The 16737-nt window shown below is 40.1% G+C and overlaps 1 protein-coding gene across 2 annotated transcripts in view; it reads left to right on the top strand.

Moving 5' to 3' along the window:
* The window catches only part of NFAT5 (nuclear factor of activated T cells 5), a gene marked incomplete at both ends in the record, with an annotated part of 66308 nt that overhangs the window by 32919 nt on the left and 16652 nt on the right, over window positions 1–16737 (top strand). Inside the window, 2 exons of one of the 2 annotated variants that reach the window (XM_082005820.1) lie at window positions 6616–7174; window positions 12130–12322. In XM_082005820.1, the coding sequence (XP_081861946.1) occupies window positions 6616–7174; window positions 12130–12322 (752 nt within the window). Of the gene's footprint in view, window positions 1–6615; window positions 7175–12129; window positions 12323–16737 lie in introns of those variants that run through there. The other variant, XM_082005821.1, reaches the window with a different exon arrangement.

Genomic DNA, 16737 nt, shown 5'->3' on the forward strand with positions numbered 1-16737 from the left:
TTACATAGATGTACTCCAGATCATCTCTTTTTCTAGATCAAGTTTATTTTCAGTCTTCCTGAATCTCATATAGTCAGTAAACCCAATTTTCCAGAACTGCTCAAACACAAGCTGTTTTATCATTCTGAAAGGGTTTTTTTTTATGGTAAATTCTTGCATTAAGTGGATCCTATTCTTCTATCAGAAAAGCTTGAGAATTACTTTGTGGCAAGAGAATTCCCTGCTCCTTGACGAATAATGAAAAACCAAGCCAGTGAAGGACAGAAAGAGAGCAATCTTACCGTACTGTTATTTGCGCACCTCCTTGCAGTAGCAGCACCGAAGACTTCATGACGGCCAAGAGGGGTTCTTAATTTCTTAGAAGAAAAACAACCGTGCATCTAAGGAACAAAAGAGTCTGTTTCTTAAATTGAAGTGTTCTTTGTCAGATCCATCAATCCTGACATCATCGTACAGTCACTCTTTTAGGATAGCGGGCTGTGGGGGGAGCTGAGGGGATGACAGGTAGAGCTTGAAGAGAGCAGCTGAGGGTCCTAGACTTCTGACTTGCTTGGATGCAGCTGGTTATTGCTCCGAGTGGGGAAGGATCTAAGATACATGGAATTGGGGTGTGTGTGACCCACTAACAAAAGTTCAACTTAGAGACCTAAACTTGAGTGTTAATTTAATAACGGATGTCATTTATAACAAAACCAGATTGATGTATTTACCCGAAGTATAATACACTGCTTGGTTCAGCATGTGAATGTAAGGGGAATTTACACTGTTGGGCTTAATGTAAATTAAATTAACCTACCTATCTTGAATCTGAGTGTTTTTAATAACTGGTGAATTGGATTGCTTTATTATATTTGCTGGGATGCTAGTTTTTTTCTCTATTAATACACTTAACTTGCATTCTAGCTTCGCCATTCAGAGACAGGCATCGAGTGGTGGGTTGTGTGACAGTGTCTGTCAATAGTGAAGACAAATAGTGCCAGAGACACTTAACCCATCCAATCTCACCCAGGGTATAGGTCGGTCTTGTTTTCAGACTTCTTCATAAGTCTCTTTTCTTTCTTTCTTTTTTTTTTTTTTTTGTTTTATTTCTAAATAGTGGATTGATACTGATTTGAAACTAAACTTTTTGGAAAAGTTTTTGACATTACATCAGTAATACAAGAAGAAGAAAAGTAGAAACCCAAGTTTGGCATGTGAGGTGTGTTGAAAGCAGGTTTGCAGCCACTTTGTAAGTTCTGGTTTTTACCTTTAAAACCTTTGGCAACACAAGGGTTGATGTGGAAATTTTGCACATAGTATCCTTTTGGTTTTGTTCTGAAATTCTTCTTCTGTGTCCAGTGGTTCAGATAAACCCATTAACATATAAAAGTCTTATCAAGAACATGACATGTTAGATACATGAACAAATTTAGTAAATGGGTATACTTCATATATTAAGCTTATACACCACCTAAACCTCACCCTGTGTGGTGAGTTTTCACTTTTTGACACTTAATTGTTTTCTGAACATAGCCTAGGGGATCGCATGGGATGCAGGCTAGGTTCGGAGTTCTCTAATGGCTTTTTGCTAGTCCTGGCTGAAAAACTTGCAGAAACAAAAATATCTCCAATTTATGTGCGTTTGCAATCTTAAGCTTTCCAGTCTGGGAAATGACTTGCTTTGCACCCCAGCTGCAATTAAAAAACCAGCAAAAGAAAAGTCATCAGGATGCTATTTGTTTCTTTTTGAGAATTTGGTAATCCTTGTATTTAAGGATCTCTTTGGAAAGAATGAACAAGGATTTCGGGATTGGCTCCACGTAAGTGTTATCTAATGACAAGACTCCCTCAATGCCAAGTAGTGATTTTTTTTTTTCTCCTGCCTTTCAGACCTTTTTTTTTTTTTTAGAGGCTGAATGCCTTGTTTGACTTCACAAGTTAATAGGATATAGAAATATATGTCATTGCCTTAGTTGCTAAACTCAGGAGGTAATATATTTTCTTTGTACAATGCTTTATGTCATCAAAAAGAAAAAGACTTTGCTGATTCGCTCTTTGCTATGTGTTCTTCCCTTAGTCTCTGATACTATATTAGCCTGGGATTTTTAGCAGCATGCATTTGTGCCACATGCGTGTTGCATCCCTTCTTCCACTGCCTGCTTTTTGGCTGCTTTTTGTTTTCAGAAAGAACCTGAATTATTCAGTCTCTTGGTTGTGAATGTAATTCTGTTCACTGCCTGAGAGTGAGGTGAATGCTTGGGAGCGGTAGGCACCTTTTCAGACTTTCTGGGAAGCAAATGTACAAATGACTGGTATCGTGAACAACTGGAATTTCTGTGCAATACAGTCTTTCTAGGAGTAGTGCGGGGTTATTGGTTACCTTTATTTGCATTCTGAACTCCAGCACTAGCCACTTAGAAAACAATCAAGACCTAAAAACCTGTCTTTCATTTACACATTACGGAATTGTGTGTTACTAATGTGTAAATTAAGATGTCCAAAACAGAACCAGGACTTCCTTATGCTGAACTGTTTGATATCAGTCTGCCTCTCTTAGAGGAAAAAAAGCTTGTAGGATAGGCAACAAATTCTGAATTACTTATTTCAACTACCTTACATGTTACAGTGATGGCAGTGAGTAGATTCAGGAGGTTTAGTTTCAACAGTGATCAAAGTTGCTCTAATGTGAAAGTAGTTTTCTGTTCTCTCTCATTTATTTTATTAAGAAAAAGGGGGAAAAAAACCAACCTTGTGATGCTGGTGCACGTTTTGTTTATAATACCGTGGCTGTATTCTTGCCATAACATGCACTTGGCTTCTATTCAGTGTCGTTGCTCTGATAAGCAATTTTTATTTTGAGGCTGTGTTAAAATATATTCAGTCTTATATTTCAAACTGTACATACTCATTTAAACTATATATTTGTCATTGCAAGCACTGTTAAATTGCAAACGAAAGAGCCACCTGTAACAGTTCCCGTTAACATGTGTCTAAAGAAAGTAACCTCAAATAAAAGAAATGCTTAAACTGGGGAAGGTGTGTGTATGTTTGCACTCTTCACTTGACAGACCAGTGACCAGGTATCCCCCTCGCACTCAGCGTCCGCTGATTTTGGATATTATCTGCATGTTGGGGAAGACTTATTCCTCAAAACCAGGAAATGCAAAATGCTCTCGCCTTTTAAAGCAATACCAGCCAAGTTTGAATTACTGAAAACTTTAGAATAAACTTTTTTTTTTTTCCCCAAAATGCAGCATATTCAACCAAGAGATCTCCTTTGGGTATCAGATATGCATGTCTTGTCACTGGCTTTAGAATCAATTGATAGGAAAAAATGGGAGCCATGTAAAACATATAGTGATGTATTCATTATAGCAACTTTGTGAATTCGTATTTGGTTGACTCCAGTTATTATTTATTACTTCAAAGGAGGATGAGTTGGCTAAAAGCCTGCAGACTCCATGAGAAAACATAATAAATTTTATGTTTCTGAGTATTTGCATAACTTAAAATGTTACTAAAGCAATGACTAATTTAGCCCTCAGAATTTTAAATTTGTGTATTTGATTGTTCTAATATAGCCAGTTTAGTTCATTGGCTTTAATATTTGTCATACTTTCTTACGTATTTTTACTTACTATAATGAGTAGACACTGGCCTGTACACGCGTTAAAACACTTGTGTGTTTATGGATGGTAATGGCATTCATTTGAGAATATATAAGGCTAGAGAGAGAGGTTTTCTTGCCGTTACTGTTTAGCTTAATACTGTTCCGATAATCTAATCTTATTGTTACATAGGGGTGTCTCTGATAAATGGAGGAGAACATAACCAATTTATAAGGGACAGTATTTCTTTCCTTTTTAAATGTATAAAGGAAAAACATATACACATATTCATACATGTACATGCTTTTTAACTTCCAGGGGAAAAATCTGGAGGAGAAATTGTTTTGGATAGCAATAATGATAGCAACTTAAATATTGCAAAACGCTGCACCCTAAAGCAATGATACCATTACCAGCTCTTTTAGCTTTATACTGAAAAGTATTTTGTTTAGTCCTTTTTTTTTTTTTTTTTTTTTTATTTCCCCCCAGGAAAGTGAGGGGAAAGTACAATCGTTGCCTTTCTGGACAGGATACGCATTGAACCATTTGATGCGCAGGGTACGATCAGTGGTCGCCATACCTGTTCTAGTGCAGCCCTGCATATGGATTGTCACTTTAAGTGTTTCATACACGTCTTCTAAAAGACCTTTCTAAAACATTGCCCATATTTGCTGCAAAAAGATAAATCTTTGATATTAATCTATTGGAGGAAAAGTCTTCCAATTCGAGAGCCCTGCTACCTGGTTCAATGTACGTTATTATTTATTTGTCAAAGTCTTTGTCATGGGCAGGCAAACACGAGATGCGCATACACTGCGTTGTACTTCATCCGTTAAAAGAAGAATTGGTTTTAAATGGGGGAAATATTGCTGTTCAGTAATCCAGTTCTGCAGTGTTACTGCCGCGTGCTCCAGATATTCTGTTTGCAAACGCCTGCATGCAGCAGATACGCTGTATGCGTGCTGCATATTTCTATTTCTTCCCGTTCGGGTGTATAAATGATGGATGGAAACTAATCCTATTTTAACAAAACAAAGTAAGCAACCCAAATAACAATGATCTTTCTCAACTCAAAGTGGCTGCAAATCAGCTCCTAAATATTGTCACTGAAATTAATATCTAGATTTAATAGTTCTTGCCAATCCTATAAATGTTTTTGAAAAAAGCATTGCATTAATGCATGATATAGAAAGGATAAATTTGCCTTTAAATTGGAATGCAGTTCAAAGTGACTGAATTCTCCAATTTCAGCCACTACATTTGCCAAAGAACAAACTGGAAAATGGAACTGGTATCATTCATCTGCTCCTGCTTCACTGGGAGGACATAGGAAGGGACGTCCTATGAAGATAAAAGCAAAATAGTTTATTGATAAACTGTAATGACCACTAAATTTTGCAATCTCAAGTAGTGTAGACTTACTTTTAAACTAATTTAGCACAGAAAAGGTGTAAGAAACAATAAAGGTTTAAAAATGCTTTACTGTCAGTCATTGATACTCCCTGGTAATCATAAGTAGGCTGATTTCTAGGAAGGTGTGCTAAGTTTTGCACTTAGTTAAAGACATATATCCTAGCTGAACATACTTTATTCTGTTAGTTTTAAATAACTTAAACTGGATAAAATAGTTCAACAATCCTTAAACCTTTTAGACTTGAGAGATTAATATAATATTTTGGATTTAAAAAAAAAATCCCAAACAACAAAAAGGAAAACATCATGTTCCTCGTAATAATAGGTATTACCTCTAGGGCACCAGTAACTAGTTGTACAAAAATATTGTATAATTATGTATATATATTATGTACAATTTGTTTCCAAAATTGGATTATTTCTGTGGTTCTAGTTTATTGTGTAAGGTGTGGTGAGCAGTGCAGAAATACAGAAAGTAGCATCTCCACCCTAGGAAGCTTTAATCTGAATAGAAAATTCAGTTATTTTTCAGTGACCTACAGCTAATATAAATAAAAAAGACCTCTGTTCATCAGTACTGCTTCCTCTCAAACATTTTAGCCTATGTTTTCAGCTGATTTGTCCATTAAAATTCTTCTGTGGAAATCGTAATGGTGTTCTCCAGAAATCTTCAGGGTTTTGTTTTAATCATTTAGCTGTCCTTTCATGTTTCTGAAACAGATTGATCTGTGTGACCTCTGGAGAAGTCACAGTCACATTGTTTAAAATATCCTGCTTAATACGAATTTTTCAGAGGTCTGTCCCAAGTTGTCTCCGTACACGTAAGGGACTCGGCTAATAAAGTCTGAGAGAAACCATTCTCAGTGACTGAAAGAGTCAAATTACAGAAATTTCGTGTTGTCTTGTATCAGCATGTCACCAATACAGATATTTCATCCCCGTTTTGAACCTTCAAAATAAATAGCTATGTCATAGTGACTGATACCAGTTCCATTTTGCCTACCAACTCCGTTGATTTTATATTTTATTTCTCATTTATGATGGAATAATCAGCAGCTCTTTCTCATTTATTTTCTCATATTTTTATTCCAGGATTTGCCTCTGAAGCAGGGAGTGTCTGCATTAAAAATGACCTGTAGTTCTCTGCTTCATAGGTTAGAAACTTATTTTAATATTTTGTGGCTAAGCACAGTCCCGTCTCTTTCAAAAATAAAAATTTCCAACAATAAATGGTTTAATTGGCATTGAATGTGGATTATAAGCATTTTGCATTGGGGCTTCCATTATTTTAGATGAAATGGCTTCTACACAAATAACTAGTCCAGCTGAGGCAATGAAAGCTCTGTCTACTTGCAGCCATTTTTATGAATTAACATTAAGTTTTAAAAAAGTTGATTACAGTGGATCATACTAAGTCATATTTGGACATTTCCAAAGTACTGTATTGGTTAGGCTGTATTGCTTTACGCATTTACATTCTAAAACTTGACCAAATTCCAAATATTTCTTGGGGGAAAGAAATCGGTTCATAAATCACTTTATTTCAATGGGACTGCTATAGCCAGCACACACAGAACCCTGTATCTTGTATTTACTTCTGAATTATACACCGCAGATGCTTCTTCAGCTCCTTCCTCTTCCTCCATGGGCGGTGCTTGCAGCTCCTTTACCACCTCTTCCAGTCCTACCATTTACTCTACCTCAGTCACCGACAGCAAGGCTATGCAAGTGGAGAGCTGCTCCTCAGCCGTGGGGGTAAGTACCAGAGGGGTAAGTGAAAAGCAGTTAACCAGTAACACAGTCCAGCAGCAGCAGTCAACGCCGAAGAGACACACAGTCCTGTACATCTCGCCACCACCTGAGGACTTGCTGGACAACAGTCGGATGTCCTGCCAGGATGAGGGGTGTGGATTGGAGTCAGAACAGAGCTGCAGTATGTGGATGGAGGATTCACCCTCCAACTTCAGTAACATGAGTACCAGTTCCTACAATGATAACACTGAGGTGCCACGTAAATCACGCAAACGAAATCCAAAGCAGAGGCCAGGGATCAAACGTCGAGATTGTGAAGAGTCCAACATGGATATATTTGATGCCGACAGTGCCAAAGCTCCTCACTATGTCCTTTCTCAGCTCAGCACGGACAGCAAAGGCAACTCAAAAGCAGGAAATGGGTTGGTATCTGCTTTTTTTTTTTTTTAAAGTTCTAGCGCCATGTGTAAAACCAAACTAATAAAACTCCTCCCATGCCCCATCAAGTGTTCTACTCAGGTTCTCACATAAATCCCTTCCTTGCTATGCTGTTCCCTTTTGCGTCCTAGCCCATGATAAGGTCTCATTAGACTTCTTTATCTTTATTTAGAAGATAAAGCTAAACTTTCCTGCAACAATTGGACACAGCACTGATGAGCTCATCTGTATTCTTGTTTAAGTGAAATTCCTAAAAGATTGCATAATTCCATTTATAAAATGGCAATGAAAACATTATTGTGTTTAAAAAGAAAGGCAGAAGTGGACTGGATGCACCCTAAATCTGAATGTTTTTTGCAGGATTTTATGTGAGGATTTCAGTCTGTACACTTTACCTGCTTCTGTTTGTCTCTTTCTCTATTTATCAAATAGAGAGAGTGATGGGAGTAGAAGTTAATGGCTTGTTAGCATTTCTCATCATTTAAATTAACACATGCTTTACTTTTTTATAAAATGTTAAGATGATATGGTGAACCAGATTTTGTTTTTTCTTGTGAATTCACTTCTGTATTTGATTTTTTCAGAAATAAATCTCTAATCCTGTTTCTCTCTGTGCTTCTGGGTTGTGTGCATGTGTGTGTCTGTACGTGGGCACGCCTGGGTGGTGGTCTCTCATCTCTCCCACTTCACACTGTTCACTAAACGCATTTCAGTAGTTGCTTAAAGAGGAAAAAGTCCATCAGTTTACAATAGTGTGTTGATACATTTTTTAATTTTATTTTTTAACTTGTGGCTTCTTTAGTACTTTTAAGATGGTCAAGTGGATAGAGTTGGCTTTTTTACTTGGGGTTTTTGGGGGGGTGGGGGAGTGTATTTTGTTTTTACTTCTATGTATGTGCTTGCAGTATGTTCTAATGTTCATCACAGTAATGGTGAATATTAAAATTTGACTGATGGGAAAGATTATGAACTTCTCATATTCCAAAGGGAAAGAGCCTGGAGTCTGTATTCCCAGGGTCATTGCAGTTCCATACTTAAAATTTCACTGTGAGATTCTGAGAAACTCTCCAGAGTGTGCTGCTGCTTCCCGCCAGCCTGGGTACCGCGTCGGGAAGAGCCGAGCTGGCTGTTACCGGGAGCGTTGGCTCTGCCGCCCGCTCCTGCCTCGGACCGCTGGGTCTTCTGGTGTCTCCTTACAACAACCGCTCTAAGTGTGACTGCGATTGTCCAGCATCTCTTGTTTTCACCAGCTGAATTGATATAAAGTAAAACGTTAGTACGTGGTAGAGCCGAAGAAGCAAATTAGCGTATGTAAAGCAGCTGCTTGGAACTAGGAAACTGCCTCCACCGAGCACAAGGGAGGGCAGGCTCTCCCGTACAAAGGGAAGAAACTTTATCGAAAGGCGAGAACTGTGTGATTCTAAGTGGGATCTCTGGACAGAAAGGGGAGATTTACTAAATTCTCGAACAATATGTATGATCTCAACCTAAAATGTCACGAGGCTAGAACATTCCCTGAAATATTAGGGGCTAACCAGTGAACGTGCATCGGTACTGCCAGCAAGACTCTGGGAATGCAGGGGTAGATAAGCACAATTTTTTCCTAATGTGTCGTATACAGGCTAGGTTGACCCGCAGCAAAACTCTTATGTAACAGAATTGTCCTTTTAAATAAAAGCTCTGGGATAAGAAAAGGCCAAGATATTAGAAAACTTAATTTTGCAGTTGAAAGATGGAGATTTAGCATTACAAATCTAGGTCACAGTAGTGACTTTTTTTTTTTTTTTAAACTTTCCAGCCTGATGGAGTTCAGCCAAGGGAGTTAATTTACTTTTGGCTTTAAGAAAAGAGCAAGGAAAGCACCCTTGCTAATTTGTGAAGTGGAAATAGCGTTTGCCTCAAAAGAGACTTCTAGTTGGTTGTCTTTAAGAGCGTGGAAGGAACAGAATATATTCCTTTGGAAACTGTTAGAATTTGTGAAAGCCTTTTTAGAAACGGGTGAATTGATGGTGATTTAGAGCAAAGTCTCAGGTTTCGAACATGCTTGGTCTCACTTTTACTTTCAGGTCATCACTGGGAACAGCCTTGATGCCAGTGCAGGACCAGGCAAACCTTCACTCAGGAAATCTGTTTTGCTAGAATCGTGGGCTTTTCCACGATTTTCTTTATCTTTTTTAGAAAAGAAGTGCTAGCTTTGAGGAGACGTTGTCTGGTAACAGTTAAGCTAATAAATAAATGTGCGTGTATGAAATATTTTACTATTTATAGTGCATGAATATTAGTAGTATAAATAAACTAAAGTAGAAAGATGTGTAAATGAGATATCCTCATAATTTCAGACGAAAGACAGCTGAGAAGTTCTGGTGAAGGCTTTACAATTGCTTTCAAGTTCAGCTAATCTGATTGGAAGTCTTGATTGCTTTAGGTTTCTAGAGGGAAGATTTTCAAAATAGTTGTTAGGCAGAATCTTTTCACATAAATATGGCAATGTATAAAATATTACCCTGTTGACAATTAAGGTAACTTGGGTTTTAAGAGTAAAATACTGTCAGCAAAACAGAGTTGTGTTGGAGAGTCCAAAGTGTCAACATCACACTGCTAAAACTTTGCGTTTTAGGTGTTAAAAGTGAATTTCATTTTGATGGCTGCCTCTCTAACGCTTCCCTTAAAAAAAGAGTAATATCTCAGCCTCCTCTATTAATTTACAGAGATGGAATTTCCAAGCGTGACAAGGTCAGACTAGGCAATCCGTGTGACGCCTCTGCGTGGAGCGTTCTGTGACGTTTCAGCGCCCAGCCTGCCCAAGGGAGGTGCAGAAAGCGCGGTCTCAGGCACAGCGTTTCCACAAACGCGGTGGCTTTGGCAGTAGCTGGGGTTGGCCGGCGTTCCTTCTCCCATTCCCTGTGGGAAGCGAAGAGATTGTAGCTGTGGGCTTTAAAATTCTGAGAGAGAAAAAGAGAGTGTAGTCACTGAAATTTTGTAAATGTATTCCTTTTAATTACTAGTCCATTGGAGTAGTAATTATGCTTCCTGACAGGAAGACTAGTGAAAGTGATTATCTAACAAGCTTGAGTTTGATTAGCATTTTTGCCGAACTTGTACAGAAGCGAAGAGCACAGTGGTGTTAATTACAGTTTATTTAGTGTATCGCAGGTTTTGTATATGCTCTTGAAGAAGAATTTTGTGCCTTTTCCTAAAAGAAGTTATGTTTTTTCATAGCATTTTTACATAACATTTTTGTTTTTTTAAGCAGCCTGTTTGACTAGACTATGACAGAGTCTCTGTGGCAGAAAGATGGTACTCTTGCAGGTCTTTTTTTATAGTAGTTTTTTATCTAGATCCTGCCTCTCTGCTGTTACTGGGTTGAAGACGAGCGCAGGGCAGGGCTGCTCAGGGGCTCAGCTGGATGAGCAGAGCCTCGCTTGGCACTCCGTGGTGGTGAACCTTCACGAACAGAAAAACGTGAATGAAATTCATCCAAAGCGCAGACCTCGTAACAGCTCCACGGTGTACGTTTTAATCCTTTGTTATGGGTCTTAAAAGGTTTTGGAAGGCTTAGTAGAAATAAGGGCGTGACAAATAGGACTTTCAGGGGTGTGAGATGTGCTGGAGTCGGGGCAAAGTGCCCGACCTTCCCTGGGTAGGAGAAGGCCCTTCTGCAGGAAGAATGCTGGGACGGGCTGTGCAGGGGCTGCGGGACACCTTGGAAGTATTTGCGTGCTGCGTGGCCTTGTGCTACTCCTTGCGCAGGAGGAGTTTTAGGAAAGGCGCTGATAACGTGCGGTAGCGTGGACCGTCTGGTACTGGGGAAGAGAGCACTACGGGGTACCCCCGCCCTCAGGTCAGCGCAGTGGCAGAGCTCTCAGTAAGCGATGTGGAAGGAAAAGCCTCTCTTTCACCTTTCTCCCGGAGAAGAAAAAATTGTGGATAAATTAACTTCCGTATGTTACACATTGAAACAGGATTTGTTTTTTTCAAGCAATTCACACCCGTTATTTTAAACAGCTTTCGTCAGAGTCATTAGCTGTTAGAAACTGCTTTTTGGTAGCAAAAAGGAATATTACATTTGCATAAATTCATTGAGCCCTTTTTCTGCCTGTACTGTTTGCCGTGGCATGTTTACATTTGCTAGTGTTAAATGAGTTTATTAGACTTCAGTTCAGGTTCATTATACAACCCTGCTCCATATAAGATTGAGAGTTATTTTCCACTGTGCTTTAAAGCGAACAGAAAATCGATCACATGATGTTATACTTTGGAGGGCTTCTGCATTCGGGTTTTAATTATGGAACTGGACACAAGATACCGTACATCTTGAGGTGCGCACCTGGAAAGAAACAGTCTTTTTGCATACACTGCAGATTTAAAATTGGTGCAGTCGTGTCAGAGCTTTTTACAACAACTAATTCGGTTTTAACGTAAATTTTATGATCTGTTTTGACAGAAATTACTGTTTGAGTTTGCATGGATATGCAAGTTCAGGCGGAGACAGGCATGAGGCTGTTTTCCTATTTAAAGAAGTATCATTTAACCTTAAATCCATTCAGTGTGTGTGTGTACATACGTATATTTGTTACAGAAGCAAAACAACTTATTCGGATAACGGCAGGCTGTATCATATACTATGAAAAAGCAGGTTATGAGCCTTCTTCTGTTTGTTAACGTAGTTTAACGCTAATTGCTTTTCCCTTCCTTTATGTTTACTCTCTGAAAAGTAGTTCCTATTTGCACTGGATGGAGGAGGCAGGGAAGCGCCGTCCCTCTTCATCCTGCAGGTTTCCTTCTCTGTCAGAAAGAGAATTCCAAAGTTTGCTCTCAATTATAAATCTTCTGTCCATTAATATACACTCTTTATCTTTTTAGCTTTTCTGTGATGTAGTTTGTTTTTACTGAGGAGCTGCTTATAACATCTTTTTAATGGTCTACTTTGACTTCCCAGAGCATCAGAGAACCAGAAAGGAGCTGGAGGGAAGAAGACCCCAATGTTGTGTGGTCAGTATCCGACTAAGAGCGAGGGGAAGGAGCTGAAGATAGTGGTACAGCCGGAAACCCAGCACAGGGCTCGCTACCTGACTGAGGGCAGCCGAGGCTCAGTGAAAGACCGGACACAGCAAGGCTTTCCAACTGTAAAGGTAGGCTGTTCGGCGTTGGGTGATACGGGGCTCCTTTCCCCGGGATGCTTTACTAGAATGGGAACTGGTTCAGTTCAAATAGGCCTAGAATCTCTGTTTTTAGAGGGGACGGGGGGAGACTTTGCAGTCTCTTTGCTGTGGAGACTGTGCTGTATCTCTTCTTGCAGGTAACAGGAAGTCTTACTTGCATCGCAGAGGTGCAGGAGGAAGGAAGCTTTATGTCAAGGCAATGATATATAATCTGTGATGCATGTCCTGTTAGACTGCAACTATGCAAACTGTGTAAACAGACAGGCACATGAAGCATACAAAACTAGGACAGTGAAATGCTGTAACTGTTTGATTGCTGATGATAGTGGGCCATCATTATGACTTATTGGTAAGGACATAAAAGGAGGTTTCCTTTTAAAAAAAAAAAGGTTTGGGGGGATGTTTTTGGCTTATTTTGTGGGGTTTTTTGTTTGTTTGCTTTTTAATAAGTATCTGAATCCACATATCCAGTGTCTGTCTTTCAAGTTGTAAAGATCTAACTGAGGTGTACTTCCTGGGTCGTACTGCTCAGTACGGTTAGCACTAGTGAAGTACATGTGGATTAGTGGAACTGGAGAATGGGGGGAAGAAAAGAGGAAGCAGTTTTATGCACACTTAGCAAATGCAGCCTGTTTCCTGTATAGACTTTGATGCCTTAAAGTTTAGTTGTTGATGGTCACTCACTCTGAGGTAGGGATGAGCGGCACAGAGGGCTCGATTGTGTTCTCAACCCTTCTCATCAAGGGGAAGGATCTGGATCGAGCAGATGCAGTCAGGAACCCAGGGTCTGGCTGCATAGCTGGTTTCTCCAGCCAGCATTTAGCTTTTTTGCTCATCTTGCTTCATTGGGAGGGGAGAAAAGGACGGCTGATGTAACTCACCTTACTCAAAGAGGGGGAAAATTGTTGGTGATCAGGCTTGCCAGCCTGGTGAGGAGGGCTTTACTGTAAGCTTGTCAGAGGATGGGGACCAAAGCCCAGAAGGGAAAGGAGGAGCTACAGATGGAGGAGAAACACGAGGAAGAAGGCTACAAAGAGGTCTTTCACATTCCTGCTCAAAAGGGAGAACATTCAGAGGCTGTTCTCCAGTGACTGCACACTAATGCACAAAGTGTGAGTTTGCAGGTCTTGTTTCTTCTCTTGTGTAGTCACAGGGCTGTGACTTGACTGGAATCGCAGCGAGCAGCTAGTGTACATGGCTGGAATGCAGTCGTGGACATGCGGCAGCTGAAGAAGAGAGGACGTCATGTATCATAAGGAGCTCCCTGGCCGCACAGACCTCCAGCATGAAATTGGGGATTGGCTGCTGAGATCAGAGAAGGGAGGAAGCTCAGGGATAATGTTTTGGTGTCCGTTACAGACTGCCTGACTGAGAAGATAATAGATGATGCTTTCTATAGGTAGCTAACAGGAGTCTCCTGCTCACCGATCTCTCTCATTGTAAAAGGTTTCAGCCATCTGTCCATCTGCAAGGATGGCTACATAGCATGGAGGATGCAATCTGTGAACTTTAGGACTTTGCTTGTGAAGGTTCCCTAATGCAAATGACAGAGGCGCTTAGCAGGGGTAGTGCTGTACTTGACTTAACACAGAGACAGACAGAAGAACTGACGTCAAGTATAATCGCAAAAGTTGCAGCGACCACAGTATGAATGCGAGGGTGGGCATCGAACTGAACACAAGCCAGCATTGCACAGTCATTGGAACGAAGGCAGATGGCATCCTGGTTACGCTGGGAGGAGTGTGGCCAGCAGGTTGCGCGAGTAGGCAGCTATATTTGTTACCATACAAATAAGAAAGATAAAAGACCTTTCATACCTTTTCTTAGTTATGCCACTTTGAGAAAGCAGCAAAGCAGTTCTCAATCCAGAGTAATTTACCAGGTCGACAAAGAAATGTTTGTTTATGATGCAGCCCTTAAAATTTGTGCTGACTACTGCTGAGAAAGTATAGAAGTATACTTATCTTTAAAGTCCTGTTCAACAGTCTTAGAAACATCTCCAACACTTCACTTAGTCCTCCTGAGTAATGTAGAAATCCTGTAAAGTTTCATAAGAAAAGAATCCATTCATATAGTCCTGTTGCTATGGTGATTTAGTGCTCATTTATGTGAATTTTCTTAATGGGCCTTTGTTCATCTGGATTTCCTTTTAATTCCTTTCCCAGTTACCCTTTAGTGAAAATTCTGTTTGCAAGAGTTTCGTGTTACTGAATTCCTGGAAGCTCAAGCTTGTTTTACCAGTAGGCAAACTAGTTCATACCCTGCATAAAAAGTCTGCCAGGATTGGACAGACAAAATGAGTCAGTGGATCTTCAGGAAATCTGAGCTAGTGGAAAAAAAATATGTAAAGGACAAGAAGGCTTTTTGTTTTGTTTGGGTTTTTTGGAGAGTGTTTTAAAGATGGGGAAGAACAGTGTAAAAACGTTGCTAGTTCAGTAGAGATGCTTGCTCTTCTCTGGCAGCACATGTGACAGGCAACCGTTCAGATGCATCACTCTTAAAGCAGACTGAGGAGGAAAAGCAGGTTCTGTGGCCCTTTCAAGAAAACCATGTTACTTGATGACTTAGAACTAGAGTCTACAATCAATACGCAACATTAAGATTGTATAAAGAAAGCTTAGTCAAAGTGACTTGTCTGGCAAAAGAAAGATTATCCTGAATGCAAAGTCTCAGCAGAGGTGTTCCAGCCATCAATAGCAGATTTTCATGTTTTCTTGCTAACAGTATTGCAAAGCTGGAGCAGTTGCCATCCAGATGATAAGAGGTGCTCTTGCACACCTTTCATACCTTCTTCTAACAAGAACACCGGGGAAGAAAAGCAACCCTGGGTAGCTGTGGTGATGCTGTTTTTAGCCAAGGAGACCTTGATGGCATGACACAAGGACCGTTCATTCGGCTTTCCATGTAAAAAAGGTTCAGTGGTAGAATATCAGAATACCCTTTACTCCCCACTTTGTTCTGACCACTTGGTGAAATGAAGTCCTCTCGTTGGCTATTTTCATGGTCTCTTGTTTATTTGTGCTCTCTCAAGCTTTTGAGCTCTTTGATAGGAACTATACCTGCCAGCCTGTGGTCCACATGTGGGAGCCTGTGCTAGGCCACCTCCAGAAATCTTTTGTCCTTGCCCATCCAGAGCAGTCATAACCCACCTACCTGCTGTAAGCAAATTGTGCCTTTTGAACGTGGGGAGCGTCCTGTGATTTTATCAGTATTTGCCGATTCCCGCCCCCCCACCTCTTTTTTCAAACTTGCTAAGAACTACAGAACTGAATTTTCCCAGTGTGCCAGGGACTAATCCCCTAAGAGATCCTCTGGAGAATTCTGCTCTCATTTGCATCTCCTTACTAATAAAGATTGAGCTTCTTTCTGCAAGTATTGACTGGGCTTCCAGGCGTGAGACAAAACAGAACGTTGTCACCCAGAAATCCTCTAGCAACAGTTGTGGCTTAATGAAAACATTAAAAATACTTGTTTTTTCTCCTCCTAGAATGCTGTGGCAAATAATTGCCATCTCTGGCCTGGGAATTTGGCAGCAATCTAGTGGTTTTTTTTCCTTGGTGTATTTTTCTTCTATTACCTAAAAAGAATGAGAGGTTACTTCATAATACGATGTCCATGTTTACTTCAAGACTTCTTTTACTTTTATGTCAGAGCATTTTTAGTATGTAGCACCACGGTGGGATTCCGCTAACAAAAAAAAGCATTAAAAGGACACAAACCCTTTCATGCTTGGATGTCCGTTATAAAAATGAATGCATTTTTCACTAACATGTTTAGTTAGTGAATTAATTTAATTATGGCTTGCACACTGCATTGCAGGAGGACTGCTAAATCATTATGTGAAATGTATGTCTGACCATTTATGAAGTGTTTCAGTGAATCCTGACGCTGTTCATGAACTTTAAGTAGGAGATGTCAAGCTGCCATTTTTAATTTTATTTTGTCATCTGAAGGAAGACTAGATTTGCATGGTTGGACCATACAATCATTCATCCTGTTCCTCCCTCTGCTTTCCCCCTCAGCCTTTTCTGACTCATCCCGTCATTTTGCAAGTGTTAGACAACTTTAATCTGGTTTCACAAAGATTGCAAGGTGCGGCTGGCGTGAAGATGGGATCCTAGAAGCGTAGCACACTAACCGATTGATCAGCGTGCATATACTGACCAACAAATTCTCATCAACTTTGGAACCAGCCACAGCAAATGTTCTCTTTTGCAGCTCACTGGGGGTGTAGATGCTGGGGGGGAAGGAGGGTCCTGGAAAGAGATGGGGAAATAGTCGTGGTTGGGGTGAGAGTAAGGGGTCGTAAGAGACCTGAATATTGCAGTTGGGATAATTCTGAGTGGAGATAGATAGGACCCAAGCTGGTCTAGAAATAAAATATT

This window comes from Phaethon aethereus (assembly GCF_964289735.1).
Source record: "Phaethon aethereus genome assembly, chromosome: 13".
Lineage (NCBI taxonomy): Eukaryota > Metazoa > Chordata > Aves > Phaethontiformes > Phaethontidae > Phaethon > Phaethon aethereus.